At 36.8% G+C, this 20,037-nt stretch overlaps 1 protein-coding gene and 1 pseudogene across 1 annotated transcript; both read right to left on the bottom strand.

Moving 5' to 3' along the window:
- On the bottom strand, positions 1-8,988 carry LOC113053428 (tripartite motif-containing protein 45-like; annotated as a pseudogene).
- Positions 8,989-10,868: 1,880 nt separating this feature from the next.
- On the bottom strand, positions 10,869-14,387 carry LOC113053432 (V-set domain-containing T-cell activation inhibitor 1-like). The gene is made up of 5 exons (XM_026218449.1): positions 14,236-14,387; positions 14,076-14,140; positions 13,634-13,993; positions 11,600-11,857; positions 10,869-11,311 (listed from the first exon to the last, which is right to left on the bottom strand). The coding sequence occupies exons 1-5, from the start codon at positions 14,265-14,267 to the stop codon at positions 11,202-11,204; spliced, it is 825 nt and encodes a 274-aa protein (XP_026074234.1). The 5' UTR covers positions 14,268-14,387; the 3' UTR covers positions 10,869-11,201.
- Positions 14,388-20,037: the final 5,650 nt, after the last annotated feature.

Genomic DNA, 20,037 nt, shown 5'->3' with positions numbered 1-20,037 from the left:
AAGAACCAAAAAATAATTGCACAGATTAAAAATTTATTGCTCAATAAACAAGGCAAACAACATGATGGTGATACCCACATAAACACTTATATATTTTTACACAGTATATATTATTTGTATATATTTGTAATGTGTGTTGTATAGTATAGACCATACTACATGGCTTATGCAAAACATATTACATTAACAATCAAAATTACAATGTAGGCTGGTTGAGAAGATTCAAGTATGTGCATGAGTTTATGGTTATGCTGATCAGATAGAGTGTATATTTGCTGTTTGTCTCAGAGCTCCACGGTCCTGAGGTGTCCACGAGGAAAAACACTCCACAGGTTATGAAGTATACACTCTGAGGCCTCCACTACACCCCCACTACATGACCAGTGGGGATTTCTGGTCCTTTATGACCATGTCCACAACCCTGAAACCGTCCTGAGCATGCACATGCAGAAAATTCATATTAGGTGAAAACAAACTTTTAAGAAAAAATACATTTCAAAATAACAGGGAATAACATTAGAATGTGCCATGGTGACGTCTGAGCTTCCTTTTCACATTTAGCACAAATGCTGAACCCTAGAAACCTTATATACTTATAAACCTTTCTACTGGCCAGTAAAAGAATATTATTATTAGATGCAGCTGCACAGGTTTAATTGGACACTTACCTGGACGTGATGTGCTTTCACACAGACCCGAACAGAGCAGAGACCTGCTTCAGCTGGGGTGTAAGACGCATCAGGGACCATCAGCCTTATCCACCACAGAAGCTTCCACAGAGCTGTAATGTGACAGACACACTCAGGGAAAGTCACAGTCTGAATAATGATAAGTTCTGATATCAGATACTGATTATGTGTAGTATTTTATACATTTCTTCTTTTCTTTTCTAGGACTTCAGTTTCTTATTTTTACTACTACAGAAAACTCATCCTTGTTTCATTTAAGCATGGCTGACAAATATGCATCACATTATTAGTTTATTAATACTGTGTGATCCAAATAGATCAACATTTTAGATGTAATTAAAATACAGAAATCTTACATTCAGGCCTAAAAAAAAAAATCTAATTGTAAAAAGGCCTACAATATTTATCCACTCATGAACAAGAAGAATTTCAGAATAAATTCAAACAAAATATGTTAAATGTAATAAAATGACATGTGCATTGATATTTTGCCAATGCTTTAATTAAGTTTGTGACACACACCCGCCCTTCCTCTCCTTGTGCACTATGCTGACCAGCACGGGGTGTCCACCTCGGCCTATCTGCTCTTCAGAGGAGTCCCTGCACACAAGATACGTAACGGAAGTAGCGACAGGTCTTTTCTTTTGAATTAAGACATGCATCTAAGTGAGACGGATTATCAAAAAAGAAAAAATATAGAACGAAGAATTGGTGCTATCCGTCAGTTGTTAATTAGATGGAGGCAGATCTGAATGTGAGCTTGCAGTCGATTGCATTAAAGGGACGGGTTTATGCAGATTAAATGTGTGGAGAAGTCCGGCATTCATAACCAGAAACAAATCGTTTCACAGGAAGAACACATTCAGTGTTATAACATTTGTATTGAAAATTATGAAGTAAAAAAAAACATGCACAAGGTTAATTAAAATTGCATTCTAATTTATAGTGTTTTTTTTTATTTGTATTTTTTGTAAAGGAGTAAAAAGATCTGCTGAAATCAATTCAGAAATGTATTGTGTGTTGTTCACATTAGCGCTTTACACAAGCTCCTACAAATGACAGTTTCTTGTTTCCTGTTACTGTGGGAACCCTGACACTGGCAAACAGCAGTGTATTCTCTTCCTGCTGTGAACCTACATGTGGCATGCTGGGACAGAGCTGGGTAAGTGTCCCTAGAGATATTACTTATTGGTTTAAAAACAGTACACAGAATCTAGTAGACTACAGTTGGCAACTACACGGATGTACTGTTACTTCCTCTACAGTCAAAAATCTGGGTGTTATATTAGACAGCAACTTGTCTTTTGAAAATACAAAAACTGCATTCTTCCATCTTAGAAACATTGCCAAGCTACAAAACATGTTATCGGTTTCTGATGCAGAAAAGGTCTGTTTAAATCTAGATTAAAAACACATCTCTTTCGCCAAGTATTCAAATAATGTATTTCTTAAATTGTGACTGCAGTTGCATCTGATCAAATGCGCAGTCTTATTCTTTAGCTTGGGTTAAACTAATGAATTTTACTTTGTTGGATCAGCAGTTATGCTAATGATGTCTCTATTTGTTCCTCTGTTTTGTCACGGGATTTACATACCGTGGTATCTAGGATTTACAAAAGCTCCAGTCTGGATCCAGAACACCTGAGAAGAGATGATGCTGACCCTCAGAGGACCTGAAATAGTGTTTATCGTCTGGATGACTATTTCTTGTATTAATTTTTCTGAAAAATCCTGCCATATGCACATAAACTGACAGTCACCACTGACAGGCTACTATTAAATATTGTAGAAACCTAATTTTCTGTAAAGTTGCTTTGCAATGATTTGTATCGTAAAAAGCACTATACAAATAAACTTGAATTGAATTTACAATACAATTTATTTATACTCTAGGAACACCAATACATAAAAAAGTTAGGTTGTCATGGTAGCCAGGAATGTTGTTTTTGCTGTTTATCCAAGTTTAATGCCCTATGGCTTAAGCCTTTGGGTGTGTGCACTTGTATATGTATTTATGTCTTTATGGGTGTGTGTGTGTGTGTGTGTGTGTTGAGGCGAAGGGGTGTTATAAAAGGTGTCACTTTCAGACTGAAGATCTTGTCAAAATCTGAACTCAGAAAAATTCAAATATCCAGTTTCATCTGAGCTGTTCTGTTTGTCGGGAATGTGCATTGAGCCATCGTGTATTTGACAAACAGAGCTTAAAATTCCACAGTAAAAATCCCCATGCCAAACACTTCTACTGTGTGTGACCACATAGTTTCATGAGTAACTAATAAGTACATTCAAAGGGAGAAAGGCTAATGAATGTATAAAACAACTGCCAGATTTTTGCCAGAAAAAAACTGCCAGAACTGTCCCTTTAAGACCGAGGTGTTTCTCTAAGTCGTAGGCTCTAAGAAAATGTTGAAATTAACCTAACCCTAATACCACATTGCAAAAACAATATTTAAGCTCATCCATGCATGTCGATTACAGTACTCTACTCTCACCTTCTCCCTGGTTTGTGCATTTGCTGGGATCCACAGTATTGGCATGTACGATTCCCACCACAGAAAATCCCTGCATCTCCCCAGCACTCTCTTGGGGAACGAAACAGATGCTGTTGGCATTATCAAGGGTGACCATTGTTGGATGTGGATCGACTCTACAAGGTTCATCAGTCTCCTCATAGTAACTCCTTTGGCACTGAGGATTTCAGCGACAGAACCACATGTGAGAAGGCGATCTATGAAGTCCACCCCACCACAGACATCAGACAGGGCCTGCTGCAGCGGAGCTTTCTGATGGCATTGGTTCCTATGCTGCAAACTTAATTCCTCTAGTGACCACAACAGTGAACAGCAACGTGCCTCCACTCTGCTATCATAGCTTTGAGCGAACGACCTAATCTCACTTACCAACATATCAGTCCTTGCCTGCAGTGCCTCTTGGGAAGTGTCCACGCATCTTAGAGAGACCTCCAGATGAGCAAGACAGGCCTTAAGCTCCTGACGACCAGATCCCTGATACAATCGCCATGATAACTGATGACTTCATGGCTAGAGTTACAGTAGTGGTCGAGGTGAAAGGTGGCCGCACACTCCAGGCACACGGTGAGGTCACATGACTCACAGAAGTGTCGTAACTCCTGGCCAGGATACAGGGAGCACAGAACGGGTCTAGTGAGATGACCCTGAGATTTCAGCTCCTGTAGGCTTTGGATAGAATGAGAGGTGGTCCTCTTGTTTCCTGCAGTGAAGACACATTTCAGGAGTTCAAGTCGTGTCGCAAATGTGAACACTACCACAAAGTTAGAATTTAGAGTGGGAAACTCTGGATTTTCATTAAGGTCCAAACACCATGGTGGAATCATGATGGATTCAAGATAAAATGAGTTGGATTTCCTTTTCTTGCATGAACAAAATATTATAGTATCATACAATAACAATAGCATGTATAAAAATCCAGTTCACAACACCTTCACAGAATGCATAAGAACACACCTGTTGCACATTCTTTATCATTTTGTAGAAGTAGAGTTAAATAATCTTGGTTTATTAAGACAAGACTTCCAACTTGTGCAAACCTGTCTGGATCACTTGTATGTGGCAATATGCAATGCCTGTTTGTATGACAAAACTGAGAATGCATAAAGTCCAAAAATAGTCCAAAATGAATCAACTAGAGTCCTTACCAGGTCAAGAAAATATGATCATATTACCCCAATTTTACAGTCTCTGCACTGGCTACCTATTAGAGCTGCAGTAGGTAACTTTTGTAAAAAAATATTTTTTACATATTTGTTAAACCTGTCATTATGTCCTGACAGTACAACAAGCTCCTCTGGCTTCCCCTAGTGGTCCTATTGCCATTTGCAGTTATGGACTGCTCCCGGTAAGAAAACAACCAATCAGAGCTGCGGTCCGTAACTTTGTTTGTGTTCAAAATTTAGAAAAATGTATTTAATAAGCGAATACACCATGAATCCATTTTCCAAACCGTGTTTTTAGCTTGTTCTGAATCACTAGGGTGCACCTATAATAAGTGTTTATATTCGGACTATTTTAGATTGCTTTGGGGGTACCACGGTGGAGTAACCAAGTACCTTTGTGATTCTTCATAGACATAATCAGAGAGAAGTAGTTCCGGCTACAATGTTCTTCCGCAAGATGCAAGCAGTTCTGTTTATTAACCGCTAGAGCGTCAAAAGTTTTCAACTGCAGCTTTAAGTTCTGTATCAGTTACAAATGATTATTACTTGCCTATAAGGCCCTGGTTTAGCTCCTGCTAAATCCACTAACATCCACTAAATCAGGTAGAGCTTTTTCACATTTGGCTCCCAAACTCTGGAATAGTCTTCCTGATAATGTTTGGGGTTCAGACACACTCTCTCTGTTTAAATCTAGATTAAAAACAGATCTCTTTCAGACACGATAATTAACAGGTAGTTCCAGCTGGTATGTAACTTCATTAACCTATTTTACAATTTTAAATGTCCCAACATACCTTGGGCTGATTTTTTCTGCTTGGGAGCCGCAGCTTGGGATGCAGTGTGAAGAGGACATACCTTCTGTCCAGGTTGGTAGGGAGGGTGTGGGCGACGTCGTTTATTGGCCTGGATCTCCTGGTTCTGAGCAGCCCTTTGGAGATGCATATGAGCACTGTCCCACACCCTCTCACTATGACGAATCCAGTCATTGACTGAAGGTATTATAGACGGTTCTCCTGACCAATGGAACATGGGGGGTTGATATCCAAGCACACACTGAAATGGGGTGAGACTAGTTGAAGAATGTCTTAAAGAGTTCTGTGCGTACTCTGCCCATGGTAAAAACTCTGTCCAACGATATTGTTCCAGACCACAGTATAACTGTTGAGTACCTGCCAGTTTCTTGGTTCAATCTCTCCACTTGACCGTTAGACTAAGGATTATATCCAGAAGTTAAGCTTAAGTTGATGTCCAGTTGTCTGCAAAAGGCCCTCCATATCTGTGAGTTGTACTGGGTTCCTCTGTCTGAGACAATATGCCATAAACTCAGAAAACATGTTTGAACAGTGCTAGAGTGGTTTCCATGGCTGTAGGGAGGCCTTTCATAGGTATGAGAAGGCAGGATCAGAAGTGAATTAATTTGACAGAGGTAGATCAGTGATGAACTTGAGAGGTGTGACAACGGGCATTGGGGCTTGGCCAAAGATTGTAGCAAACCAGAGGGTAATTCTTTTGGGGTTTTAGACTGGTCACTGACTGAGCAAGACTTTATATAGTTAGCCATGTTCTTAATCATTGATGGCCACCTGAATTAATTTTGTATGAGATGGAGCATTCTTGAGATACCTGGATGGCCAGAACAAAGTGAGGTATGGACCCATTGCATGACCCTTAAATGAGGATTTCCAGGTATGTAGTGCTTATTAGGGGGATAATCTTGTGGTGCGGGTTCATTCTGTTGTTCTCTTTGGATCTCTATAATTCTATAAATATAATCTATAAATGATACTATAACTGTGGATAAAGCGTTGATAGAGTTTGGCTCTAGAAAGCGCTGAAGCTCCTTGATTGTGGTTGGTTGGCGCCATTCAGTAACTGCAGAAATTTTGGAACTATTCATTTCCACACCTTGATGGCTGATGTTATACCCCAGGAAAGATGTCTGTTTAACGTGAAATTCACACTTTTCCACTTTCACACACAGTTGGTTCTCCATCAGTCTGGATAGCACAGTCATGACATGATCCCTGTGTTCACTTTCTGTCTTAGAATAGATAAGGATGTCATCAATATAGGCAATTTTGTACTTGTTTAAGAGATCCCTGAAGATTTTGTTGATAAGTGACTGAAAGACTGCTGGTGCATTAGCTAGCCCAAATGGCATAACCTGGTATTCATAGTGCTGCCCCCTGGTTGTCAAAAATGCTGTTTTCCATTCATCACCCTTCGTAATTCTTATGATGCTGTAGGCACTGTGCACATCTAAATCGGTGTAAATGGTTGCTTCTCTGAGTTGTTACAGAGCTGCAAGCACTAAAGTTATTGGATAACAAAATTTTACTGTGACATTGTTCAAACCACGGTAATCAATGCAAGGCCGAAGTCCTCCATCCTTCTTTTCCACAAAGATGAAGCCTGCCGACGCTGGGGAAGTGGATGGATGAATAAAACCTGAACTGAAGGCTTCCTCAATGTATTCCTCCATTGCTTGGGTTTCCGGATGAGATAGGAGATAGATCTTACTTTTGGGAGGCATTGCATTGGATAGAAGGTCTATGGAACAATCCTAGGAACGGTAAGGGGTTAGCTAAGTAGCTTTAGTCTTACTGAAGACCTCCTGATACTTCTGGTAGCATGATGGGGTGGTAACTTGAGTCGGGGCTTTTAATACTTTGGATAGACAAGACTTGGTAACTATGGGGTGCAGACAGCAGGAATAGCAAAACTTTAACCATTGTGCAATCTCACCATGATGCCAGGAGGTGAACCGGTCGCGAACAGATAACCAGGGGTATCCTAGGTATAACTTCATGGCGGGGAGAATCAATCACATCGAATGAAATGGTTTATAGGTGAAATAATCTTATTGTTGCGTGGGCAGAGTTTGTTGAGTGATTTCATTTCCAATTTATAGTCAACAGTGTTAACTTTGAGAGGTGGATCACATGGTTGCGTGGGGATATTGAATTTCCTGATCTTGATGGATCAGGTTCATTGCAGACCCAGTGTCAATCAACTCTGTGACATCAATAGAATTACCTTCAGTAGTAATCTTGACATTGACAGTCAGAGATTTTGTGATATGGAGAGAAAGGGTATTAACACTCACCCAGGTGGTATTTTTGGTGGTTCTCCAGGCCTTTAGTGGACACATGGCGCTAACGGGGCCTGACTCCCCACAGTTAAATCACAGGTTGTGTATCATCCGGCATGATCTTTCTTCCATGGAGAGGTTTGTGATTGCCAACTGCATGGGTTCTAGGATGGAATGAACAGTAAGTAATGCTGGATCACATACTGGAGACGTTTAATTGGTTGGAATAGATCTCAGTGATGATGACTTTGATTTAGTGGGATTCCTTCACATGAGGTTGTCAATCTTTATAGCAAGAGTCACATATTCTGAGGATGACTGGTTTTCAACTTTGCACGTGAGCTCTGCCTGTAATCCCACATCCAGTCTCCATTGGAACATGGCCTTGAGCACAATATAATTCCAACCACTCTGAGCTGTGAGCGTTCTGAATTCAATACCATAATCTGCGGCCTTGTGACATCTGCAGAAGTTGCATCGAGACATCCCTGTCCCCTGCTGGATGTTCAAACATGTCTCTGAGTTGTTGAATAAAGTGTGCCTATGACTTTTGAAAGAAACTATATGTTTCCCAGAACGCCGCGGCCCACTCAAACGCTTTACCGGTCAGCAGTGTCATGAGGAAAGCACATTTCTTGTCATCAGACTCAAAACCATCTTCTTGGTGCTTGAAAATTTCTACCTGCCTTGAGAAATCCTTTGCACTGCTCAGCTGTACCGTCGAATTTATCGGGTAAAGCAAAGCTTATCTTCTTAGGCATAGCAGGTGGCAGCGATCGGATGTACTGCACAAGATAGTCGTTAGCAGCTCCCAGATTACCCAGCAGTTCTTGGTGTCCCTTGAGAATATTGCTCTGGTAAGCGAATGTCGCTTGCGGATTAGAACTTTTGCTGGATCCATTGGAGGTGAAGTATTATGTAATGAGGCAGATGCCGAGTTAGGATCCATGTGCAGTAGTTTAATATAATCCTTGGTAGACAAGTCAAAAACAGTATGCAGATAGCATTAATGCGAGACAGTCAAAGTTCGTAACCAGAAAGGCAGTCCAGTCCAAACAACTATGTAAGGGAAAATCCAAAAACATAAACGGGGAAAAGGGCAGGCAATGGTCATACTAAAGGTAGACAAAACAGTGGAATAAGAATATTCAGTAAGGCCGGTAGACTGGCAATACTTCACACTGGCCTATCAGCCTGGCCCTGCTAAATACCACACAAACCGGAAGTAACCAGAGAAGCAGAGAGAGCGGATCACTCAGGCATACTCAGGCGAGGGCTCCCTCTGCTGGCTAGGCATTACATAAAGTTGCATTTTAGTGATTTGTACAGTAAAAAGTGCTATAAAAAACTTTCATTTAATTAAATTGAACGGTGTAAAAAGTATAATAGAAATTCTAAACTTGTTGACATATTGTGTTCTTATTTATTGGTACAGCAGATAATTTACATGAACAGTTTGAGATAATAGCAGGTTAAACAGTCTATAGTAAATTATATCAGATGTATCAAGAGCAGCTGATAAATCGTCAATAACAGATTTAAATTAAAAGATTGAAATTTAAAAGATTCATATGTAGCTGAATTTATGTCCATTACATCTGGGATAAAGAAGATGGTGCAATATATATATATATATATATATATATATATATATATATATATATATATATATATATATATATATATATATATATATATATATATATATATATGTGTATATATATGTTTAACTTGTAACACAGATTTTCTCATGTAAACAACATACCTGCAATAAACCATCAATATCCTCCAAATTAACTGTTGGCTTGAAAGCCATATTTATTACAGAAATAAAAACACAGGCATGTAAGTACCATTTGAATTTCAAAACAATCAATGCCAATAAAAAACAAAAATTATTTCCATGTTGAATTCTAAGTGGACTGCAAAAAAATTCCAAAGTATAGTCATTGCCAGTGCTTTAAGTGGGCCAGTATGCACCAGTACTCATTACCGCCACTTCCAAATATAGCTCTTGAGCGTACCGCCACCTCTCCGTGCGCCCAGAACGTGCTTGTTCTGGACATCTGTTTTAATAGAGGTTTTAATCTTTTACCTGCACTGCCGATTTTCAGAGCGCCCTTCACAATGCAAGCTTCCTAATTCATCCCACCCAGAGCAGAAACTACATTACCCATTCACCCTTAAGTTATACAAGTGAATAGCGCATGTGTCGCTTTTCCCACTGTTAAGTGTCAACAACTCAACGTGGCCGGAGAAGGAGTGTGAAACTCGTTGTGAGTGTACACAACGCTCGGTTCGGTTAAAAATCAAATACAGTTAACAACAACACTTAATATGTTTTCTTGGCTTCAGACTCTGAATACTGCAAGAACAAGACCAGAATCAGATGATTCGCTGACTGATACCTCACCAAATTCGAACCTTATCACTGCAGGTCAGACTGAAGCTAATGAAGTAATGCGGGTCTTTCAGGAAGGGTGACCAGACGTCCCTAAAAATTCGGGACAGTCCCGAATACTAAACTGTTGTCCCGACTCCCGAATCTGGCCCTAATTGTCCCGGAAGTTATACTAAAGCAAAATCTTGAGTATTTATTGTCTGATAAACATTAAAAACTGTCTGTGGAGGTTGAGTCGTCCTGCAGCCCCCGCTTGCTGTTCATTGGCTGCAGCATCTTTTTTCTAAGTTCTAAAAAAATACCGTAGACGGCAAGGCACAAATTTAGATATTGATTTATCTAATTAATCTATAGCCTATGCACAAAGACAATATGATCTTTTTGTCCCCTTTTTGTTTTAAAGCTTGATGAAGAGAGAGAGCGCAAGTTGCTGCAGCTGAGGAGGACAGTGATGCACGCGCACAGGAGTGATTGACAGTTCGCGGCACTGTGTACAAAAAACACTCCGCTACACAATTATTTCCTTATTTTCGTTTAAGCTTATTAACGTTAGCGTTACAGAAAGGTCTGATTTACGCACTGTTACAGTCATTGTTTTTTTTTAAACAATGACATTTGAGTTCATGATAAATGAAGAGTAATGTTTCTTGTGGCAGACTGAAGAGTAATCCGGCAGAGTTTTATACTGAAACCTTCCGTCTAAAAGTCCTTCCTTGGTCTTATCCATATTTCTTTGCACGTTGAACACACATAGGCCACAACTGGAAAAAAAAAAAAACTGCAATCGCGTTAATTGCGTTATTTTTTTTTAACGCGTTAAATATTTCAAATTAATCGAATGCGTTAACGCGCTAATTTTGACAGCACTAATATATATATATATATATATATATATATATATATATATATATATATATATATACACACACACATACATTTTCTTTATGATGGAAATGTCATTATGGTTTAAGATGACAAACATAATTGGCTTGAGAGAACCATGATTTCTTGGGCATCACCAATTATAGCCAAATATAATATCCTAATAGAGATTATATTCTTGGCTTACACTTTATTTTACAGTGTAATTATACATATAAGTATGAGTAATATTAATTATCTGCATGTACTTATATGGTCAGGGTAAGGATTTGTTTTAAGATCACTTGCATGTCATTATGCATAATTAATTATTATTATAATAGCAAGTACATGTAAATGGCATGGAAACCATAACGTGCTATCTCTTGCTTTAATCTAAAAATACCTTTTGCATTAGTTTCTGCTTAGAAGCAGGCTACAACTTTTTTAAACTGGATACGGCATCTACTGGTTTGCAGAGAGAACAAAGATGACTGTGAACAGAAGTTGTAAGGATGGCACTTTTGTAGATGCAGAACTGAATATGAAGTATGTCCTCCCAGTCACTCTGTTTGCTGAGGATAAAGAAAAGCAACATTTACTTTATAACAAAAACATAGTATGTTAATGCTGCGTTAGTAACTAATTATTTGCTCTACATAGTCTACTGCATGTGTCATGATATTTAATGTCAAATCCAGTTTGTTTGTCCTCAGTGTCCAAGTAGTCATCAAATTTGTTTTAACAAATTTGATTTGATATGCAATGCTCTGGGTGAATGTTACGATTAAGGCTTATGATTATGACTTCTGCTAAATAATTAGTTTTACTCTTTTTTTTTTCTGTCAACATCAGTATTTTACCTGATACAGTTGCCTCTGAGACAGCTTTCACAAGACGGTTCTGGATAAGAAAGGTGTAGGTGTCATCTTCCTTTACTGGTTGTTCGAGGACACTAAAAACTTGATTCATGATTCCTGCAGTGTTGTTGATAATCTGGGTGCTGTTCAAAAGCTGTCCACTCTGACTCAACCAGCTAACCTCAGGTCGGGGAAACCATTTGTTAGCCTGAGCAGATAGAGACCCATTTGACTCTAGATTAAATGTGGGAGCTGAGAAAGCTGCAAATAACATACAGATTTGAGTGAAGATCAAAATTCAGATATGAGCATTTATACACTAAAATATGTGTAAAATATATCATCTGCATGTGTGTGTGATACACAAATTCACGCGCACACACACCCACAGACATTTCTAAGTACACTACTGATTCAGTAATTTTATATCATATTTAGTTATAATATTAATGTAATAATAATTATTATGAATAATTAGTTTGATAATATTCCACTTAATTTAATATTATAACATTACTTTCAGCTCTGCCAGTGAAAAGCCAAAGTAGTAATAACCTTTGCATATCACTGAGAAATACACAATAGTTTTAAGGTTTTATTCCAGAATGAATCTGTTTTAAACAAACCATGTAAGTCAATGATTCAGTGACTCGCTCATAAACACAGTCAAGTGTTTAGTTCCTGAAGGAACCAGAGATAATAAATCATTTGATCGATTGATTCAGAGAATAATTTGTACAGACAGTGGCTGAAATCACATTCTCCTTGAGTACATATTTCTTTTGAATAGATAATTACTTAATAACCATTAAGAAAATATGTTCTTTATAGAATGAATAAGGACATATTACTTTTGTCATGTTGTCATTATGACCTATAGGTGTAAAGAAAAATGGGATAAGCTATCTAAAATCAAAACAATTATGGTAACAAAATATTACACATAATATTTTGAGTAGTTTTTAAGACTTGATTGTAAAATCTCCTAAATTATTTAATCTATGACACAATGATGTGCTCGTTTATTTTAAGTTGATTCCCCAAAGACTGTGATTGTGAGTAAGGCCTGTTTGTTTTTGACTTCGGGTTATTTTGGGTTATTCAGACAAATAGCTCAGATAGGAAAACACTTTACTGCAGTATCATTAGCAAACTTACTGCTGATTGAACAAAGCATCATGACTCACAGTGCAGTTATTCATAACCACGAATAAGCTCTACTCTTCTCAGTAACGACAGAAACTTCAACTTAACAGAAACTCTTTCCAATGTCAGACATAACTAAACATTAATAGATGTTTCCCTTTACTCAAAGACACACAAAGCAGCACTTAATTTCAATATTTACTCTCCATATCCAGCCAAATGCAAATCATGCTGAGAACTAATAATGTGCACTAACATGAAACTGCATAATTAAGATAATTTTCTTAAAATAAATAGGTAGCCTTCTTTCCTTCTTTCCTTCTTTTTTTCAGTTTCTCAATTCAAGCCTCAAAGCTGCTTTAGTTTCCTTAAAAAATATGACGAAAACATAATCTCTTGGTTTTAATATTTTCAACATTTTCACTGAATAGAATATATGCACTATTTTTAATTATCACCTTTTTTAATGAAAATGACAAGACCCAAGATTATTATTTTTTTACAGTGTACCTGCCTCATTCACTTCACTGTAAATCATATATATTCTCTTGTGGCCTCATAGGATAAAAAAGCCTCCACTGGATGCACACTTCAGAATCTAGCAAGAAGTAGTAGTCATCCAGTGGCTTATATTGTAAATTCAGACATACTATCATGTTCACATGCTGTTTTTCACCCACTATATAAAGGGGAAGTATGCAATATAGGTGTAACCAGTAATTTGTGTAGATCCTGAATGAATCAGGGTTTTGAATTAATCAAATAACGAGTGAAAGTTTCAGTGACACACTCATAAAAAAGAGCCATTTGTCGCCACCTACTGGCGTGTATGAGGTACAAAGTAGAATTATATTCTCTGATTTGAAATAAATGAATAAAGAATGGATTTACCAGCCACTCGGAGGTTAACACTGGTAGTCCCTGAGACTTTTGGTGCATTGACAGAGCAGCGGTAAACACCCTCATCCTCCAGCTTCACATTTCTCAGCAGTAGGGACGCGTTGCCCATTGATATAGCATCTGAGAACAGTTGAACCCTGTTTTGGAACTGTGCGTTCTGCCCCTGAAGCTGGGCTGCTTTTTTCTTGTATTCATAGACCACCCCACTGAGAGAGTCTTTAAGCCAAGTGATTGACACATCGCTGAACTGTGCATTGCCACTGTTGCTAAGGAACCTGCAATCCAGGACCACATCCTCCGCAAGGTTCCCCACAGTAGAGGGACTTCTGCTCTCAACTGTACCTTGGGACACTTGGAAACAAACATGCACACAGGTGTTTAGATTATACATCAAAAGTCCAAATGCACTTTTAGAACAGAATGCTTAACTAACCTGAAAATGCAATAGCCAATATGAAAATGATGAGTCCAGATATTACAACTATGAGAAAAATCATACTGCAAAGACAAAGACAATTATGATCAACATTCAGTATTGACTACTTATAAATATAATAATTTTCTGCCTGAAATGGTTTGAAAAAGTATTTTACCTTCCAAAGATTATTTGTCCAATAGAAGCCATTCTGGTGACCTGTTCTTAGTTTTCAGCAGTATCTTTGATGAATCGATGTATCACTCTGCTGAGCATCTCTGTAGACAGCATAATAAATCAACAGGCTAAGACGGATAAGTGCTTTCTAATCCTCAGACTAGTCTAAACTTTACTTCCAGGGAAAGAGATCAGCACCTCCTCCCTGTGTCAATATTACCTTGGAGAGGTGTGTTCTGGCACTCTTGATATTACACAGCTTAACAGAATTTACCTTTTCACCTAAATAATATATAGGGAACACTAAACACAAATAAGTTTCTTTCTTTTGCTGAACAAAAAAGAAGATACTTTAAAGAATGTTGGTAACCAAAAAGTTGATGGCCATTGACTTCTATAGTAAAACATTTTTTTTTAATTACATTTCTCTTGGACTGATGCACTGCAACACCCACTGAGTGCCATTAAACAGCTTGAAAGATCAAATAAAAATTTTTAAAAACTGGATTCCTCTGAAAGAAGAAAGTCATATACAAATAGAATGACTTCAGGGTGAGTAAATTATGGCCTAATTTTAATTTTTGGGTGAACCAACCCTTTAATGTGTTTGCATTGTTAAAGCTGCAGTAGGTAAATTTTGTAAAAATGTATTTTTTACATATTTGTTAAACCTGTCATTATGTCCTGACAGTAGAATATGAGAAAGATAATCTGTGAAAAAATCAAGCTCCTTTGGCTCCTCCCAGTGGTCCTATTGCCATTTGCAGAAACTCCATCTATAATAAGTGTTTATATTCAGACTATTTTAGATTGCTTCGGGGGTATCGCGGCGGAGTAACCCAGTACCTTTGTGATTCTTCATAGACATAAACAGAGAGAAGTAGTTCCGGCTACAATGTTCTTCCGCAACACGCAAGCAGTTCTGTTTATTAACCGCTAGAGCGTCAAATGTTACCTATCGCAGCTTTAATTTATTATAAAATACTATAATTTTGAAATGTTATCATTTAATCCATCAATAACCTATAACACTGGAAATATATGCTGTATTCACTTAAACATAAAACAATCAATTTTACACATTTATTTTGCAATTTAATAAATTCTGTCTAAACTTTCCAGAAAAGAGGTTCAGATGATCATGCTCTTCTCCAATGAAACAGGATACAGTATAGAACATCTATCTTAACACAAAGCCAGAGTTTGGTTTTTCCATTCTGGTGTTGGAACATTGCTTACGATTGACATCCATTCAAAGTCAAAGAGTTTCCTGATCATTGTACAGACTTGCTGGTTGATATGTCCTCTCTGCCTCTTTGAGTTTGTGCCTGTCTCTGGATTGATGCCCATGAAGTACCTATAAACAAAAAGGCAGAGAGGAAAGCTGTTAGTTTCTTTCAAGTGGGATGAAAAAGTTCTCATTTCCCACCAATTGAAAACAATGGCTATGATGAAATTAATCTTATGAAGCTTTTGAGAAATATAGCCCAGACCAATTAGTAAATCAGCTTGTCCCTCCAATGTCACCACCCATGCTCTCAATTTCATTGTGTCACCTGAAACAAAAACAGATAAACTGTTACCTACTGTTCAGAAAATAATTCAAGATTTATTTACTTATTTAAGAAATTTGAGTGAAAAGAGTAGCGCGGTGGCATACTCTAACTACTGAGTTTTAGAAGAAAATAATTGCAATCCACCTTATTTTTCAACGCAGACGTACAGCTAAAAATAGCTAGAAGCAGATGAGACTGGAAGCATATATATTTTATAAAATAAGGAAAATAAATTCTAAATGATAAGCCTATGGGTAAAAGGTAAATAAAGTTGCTAAGGTGTATAATTCCCAATGTTACACATAACTAATCACATAACAGTTTGGATTTCACAAATCTGTAATTTTCATCATATATCATGACATTTCTGTTTCAAAACAAAGACAGTTGCAAATATAGACCTTTTTAAAAACATTTTTCAAGAACAGATGATTCAATTCTGAAGTGATAGCAGGTTGTTTATGTCATGTTTTAGTCAGAACAGTTCTCACTCTATAGCAATGTCTTTTTCCAGAAATCATGACCTGGTCAAGATAATCCACAGACCTTATTGTGAACAGTTTCATTTAGAAACTATCTATAGAAAAAAAAACAGTTCCTACATGAAACTGCTTACAACAAATTTGTGGATGACTTGACAATTAAAAAATACTATAAAAATTAGAAGGACAACATGAACTTAAACAATCAAGCAAGCTAGTGTTGCTTGGTAGCTTCACAGTCATTGACTGTGTAGCACAAGGATGCAATAATAATTTATCAATACAACAGGAATACAATAAGACTGTTAATAAGCTAATCAGAGACAAAATTTGCACACTAATAATCTCTTACCCCTATCGATTTATCTTCTATGCACCATTTTTCAGTTAATGAAGACCAATGCTGTACTGTATCACACACAGCAGGGGAGAAAATTAAGAAGAATCCAATTAAACGTTCCTAATTTGCTATAATCCACAACACTATAATTTCTCTGGTTGATAATAACGATCATAAGGCCATTTAACCACTTTATTCCCCAGCGATCATCGCTGTGGAGAGAACCTAATATATACAGGAAAAGAGTTTGTTAGTAAGAAAATCTAAAATAGAGCTAATGATTTTTTTTTTTTTTTTTAAATGAGGGTTCAAAAATTAACTAAAGTCTCACAGTTAGGTACTAACTTAATATGGTACAATTAAAGTTACTACAACCAACATCTGTTTATGGTTTATAAAAATTGGCCCAATAAATTACATGCACTATCATATAAAAAAGGCATTTAATTTGACAGCTCAGCACTTCCCGGTTAATTTCATTGGACTCGGATGTGAACACTGAGATGGGAGAGCTCAGTCAAACACACAGTGCACAGAGGTGGGATGCAATTTACAGTAGTGTCCTGTCACTGCTTTGCCTACATTATTTTCACAGTAAAATTCCTGAATACGGTACTACATTGTGAATACCATATTAAAAGCCTGAAAAGTGATAATAAAAAAAAAGTGAAAGTGAAAGTGATAATAATGTAATTTACTATGAAATATAACAGTTGCATGCTGTGATTTCTTTTACAGTGCAGTATTTCTTTTACAGTTTAAGGTGGTCTCTTTTTGAAGAGACCAACCTTTCACATCAGATTATTGCTGATGTGAAAGCATTAAAAAAAAGTATTTTTCTTACAAAAGTGCATTGATTCACTACAGGAGGCCTTTATTCACCCTCTTGGATGGTTGCAATTTATTTGACTTTTTTTGGACTATTGATGAAAAACACACATTCATTATTGTAGTGTCTGCATATTTGACAAATTCTTAGTGAATAGAGACACTTGTGTGTTTAAGATTTTGAGAAAGTGATATTTGATAATGGGATATGTCATAATATATAGGTTGGGAAATCTGTGATTCTGTAATATCATATACCAGCTGAAAACCCCGTGATGGCACAGTAATGTACGTGGGAAAAAAAACATATTTTGCAATTGTGGCCTTGGTCACATCTGGTGACATTATATGTTACTTCACTTTTCAAAAAATACACAAAAGAGGCTGAAGCTAGTGATTCATTTAGCAGAGTTTAGAAAAAAATCATTGTATACATGAAGAAGAAGAAAACACAATTGTAGAAGGATTTATGAACCAATGAACTTAAAGGACCATGAAGTGATTTGTTCAAGAGAAACAGAGATCCAGATTTCACACAGCATCCTGAAATGCTAATGAAAGTGTTTTGGATTTGGGCAACTAATTGACTAAGGCTTTCTAAAATCTACATTTAGAAAGAGATACATTTGAGATTGTACACTGTAAAAATTATTTTATTTTATGTAATTGATACAATGATTATTGGAGTAGGTTTTAGAAGAATATACAATGTCAGCTTTTCTACTTCAAAAGTTCATTCATTGTGCTATTTTCATTTTCTTTGTAACTGTTTTTCAAATGTGCTAACTATATCTAAGTGGAAATTACTTGAAAGTAAATCTTGAACAATTTTATTTTCATTGAAGTGTCACGGTATAGTTATTTTACAAATATCTGTCAATTTACACCAAATGTATCTGCAAAAGTTACCTGAAAAGGAAGTTCAAATAAATGCAGTTGGTCATATCCCTTTTGATAATAAATCTGATCATGTGAATGTATATGATTGAACAACTGGACGAAAATATGAAGTGCCCCAGGACATTGATTTTGTGAAATTGTATAAATTTAAGGATAAGTGGAAGAATGACCTGGGCACATAATGAACGTGTTTCTTTTAAAACTGTCAAGTTATTTAATTATTTTTTCATTATGTTATTGTTTCATTTATTCATTCTTGAAAAGAAAGAATACACTGTTGTTGGCGCTGCATGGTCAGCATATCAGGAGGTGTCCCTGGAATCCCTCAAACACTCATAATGAAACCATAACACGCTGCAAATTCTCACATCTAAAACTCACATCTAAATTTCACTTTCAAACTTCCAAAGAGGAACTCATAAATTTGTGGTAAAAGTAGACTGCTTAAAATGATTTTTCTAGACCATCCTGAATTATATACAGTTGCTTCAAGGACTCAGGAAAGAGGGAACAGCCTCGGGTAGTGAACATCTGCATCTGAGCTTCAGCTGATCTACAATGCCGCATCTTTTTTCTGATATTCCAGACAAACTCCGTGTGATACTCTCACAGGCTGCGAATGTATTTCTAGTTTTTATTATGATTTACATTTTTCAGTACATCTTTAATTCTCAGTTTTCGTGCTCCTGCACACCTGAGTTTCATTATATTGTGATAATTTACCTTGGGCTCATTCCTCTGATATTGTTCTTTATTTTAAAAATAATGAAACAAACCAAAACAAAAGTTTGTGCAGCCTGTCTCCACGGTCTTTGTCCTCAAAGTCCTCCAGCTTCTCGGAATCGCTCTCTTCTGGGGGGGATTTGTTCTCTTAGATGGAGACTTGTTTCTCTGTTTGATAACCAAACATAATGACACACTGATTGAAATTCCATGCAAGAAGGACTCAGATCTCACTCTTCAAGAAAAGAGCACGATTACAATCTACAAAAACTTGTCACAAGTAAGTACTTTTACAGCACATTACATTGGGTCATATTTTTACAGACCTTTCTTATAGTGTTTTCTATTACTGGTGGCTTTTGTAAAAAAAAAAAAAAAAATCTAATAATGTTTGGACTGTTGCAGTACTAACTTCTGATTATCATAAAGTTAGGAATAATTATTAATCAAACAACTGACTAAACATCAAATGTAAAATAATAATAATAATTGTTATTTAATTATTAACATTTAAGAATACCCTTGTTCTGATTCTGAAAACACAGTTTAACAATTTAGTTAAAAACAATCTACATTAAAATAATTGACTTAATGCATGTCAGTGTGGTTTTATTGATCCTTTTTTTTTTCAGCTTTTCGGTTACAGCTTCATAGCTGTTGGTGTCTGTGGATGGTGGCTGATATCAAACACCAAGATTGCGATGTATTGTGACAGTTTGAAGGACTGCTGTTCTAATATCTGTAAACCCCCCAGCTATGAATGTCTGAAGAACTGCTGTTGCGGGATCATTAAAGGAAAACCATACTATGAGACACACTTTGAGGAGCTCCTGTCTGAGGAAACAGATAAACATTTGGAGGAAAAATTGCGAATATTAGCCAAAAAGAGAGCAGAAAGAATATGCTCAAAACACATTTGTGAAAATGAAAATAGTCCGATTACCACAGAAATTTGGTCTCGTATATCTCGCTCA

Source organism: Carassius auratus, chromosome 34 (genome assembly GCF_003368295.1).
Source record: "Carassius auratus strain Wakin chromosome 34, ASM336829v1, whole genome shotgun sequence".
NCBI classification, from domain to species: Eukaryota; Metazoa; Chordata; class Actinopteri; order Cypriniformes; family Cyprinidae; genus Carassius; species Carassius auratus.
This window is presented reverse-complemented; position numbering and strand designations above follow the sequence as displayed.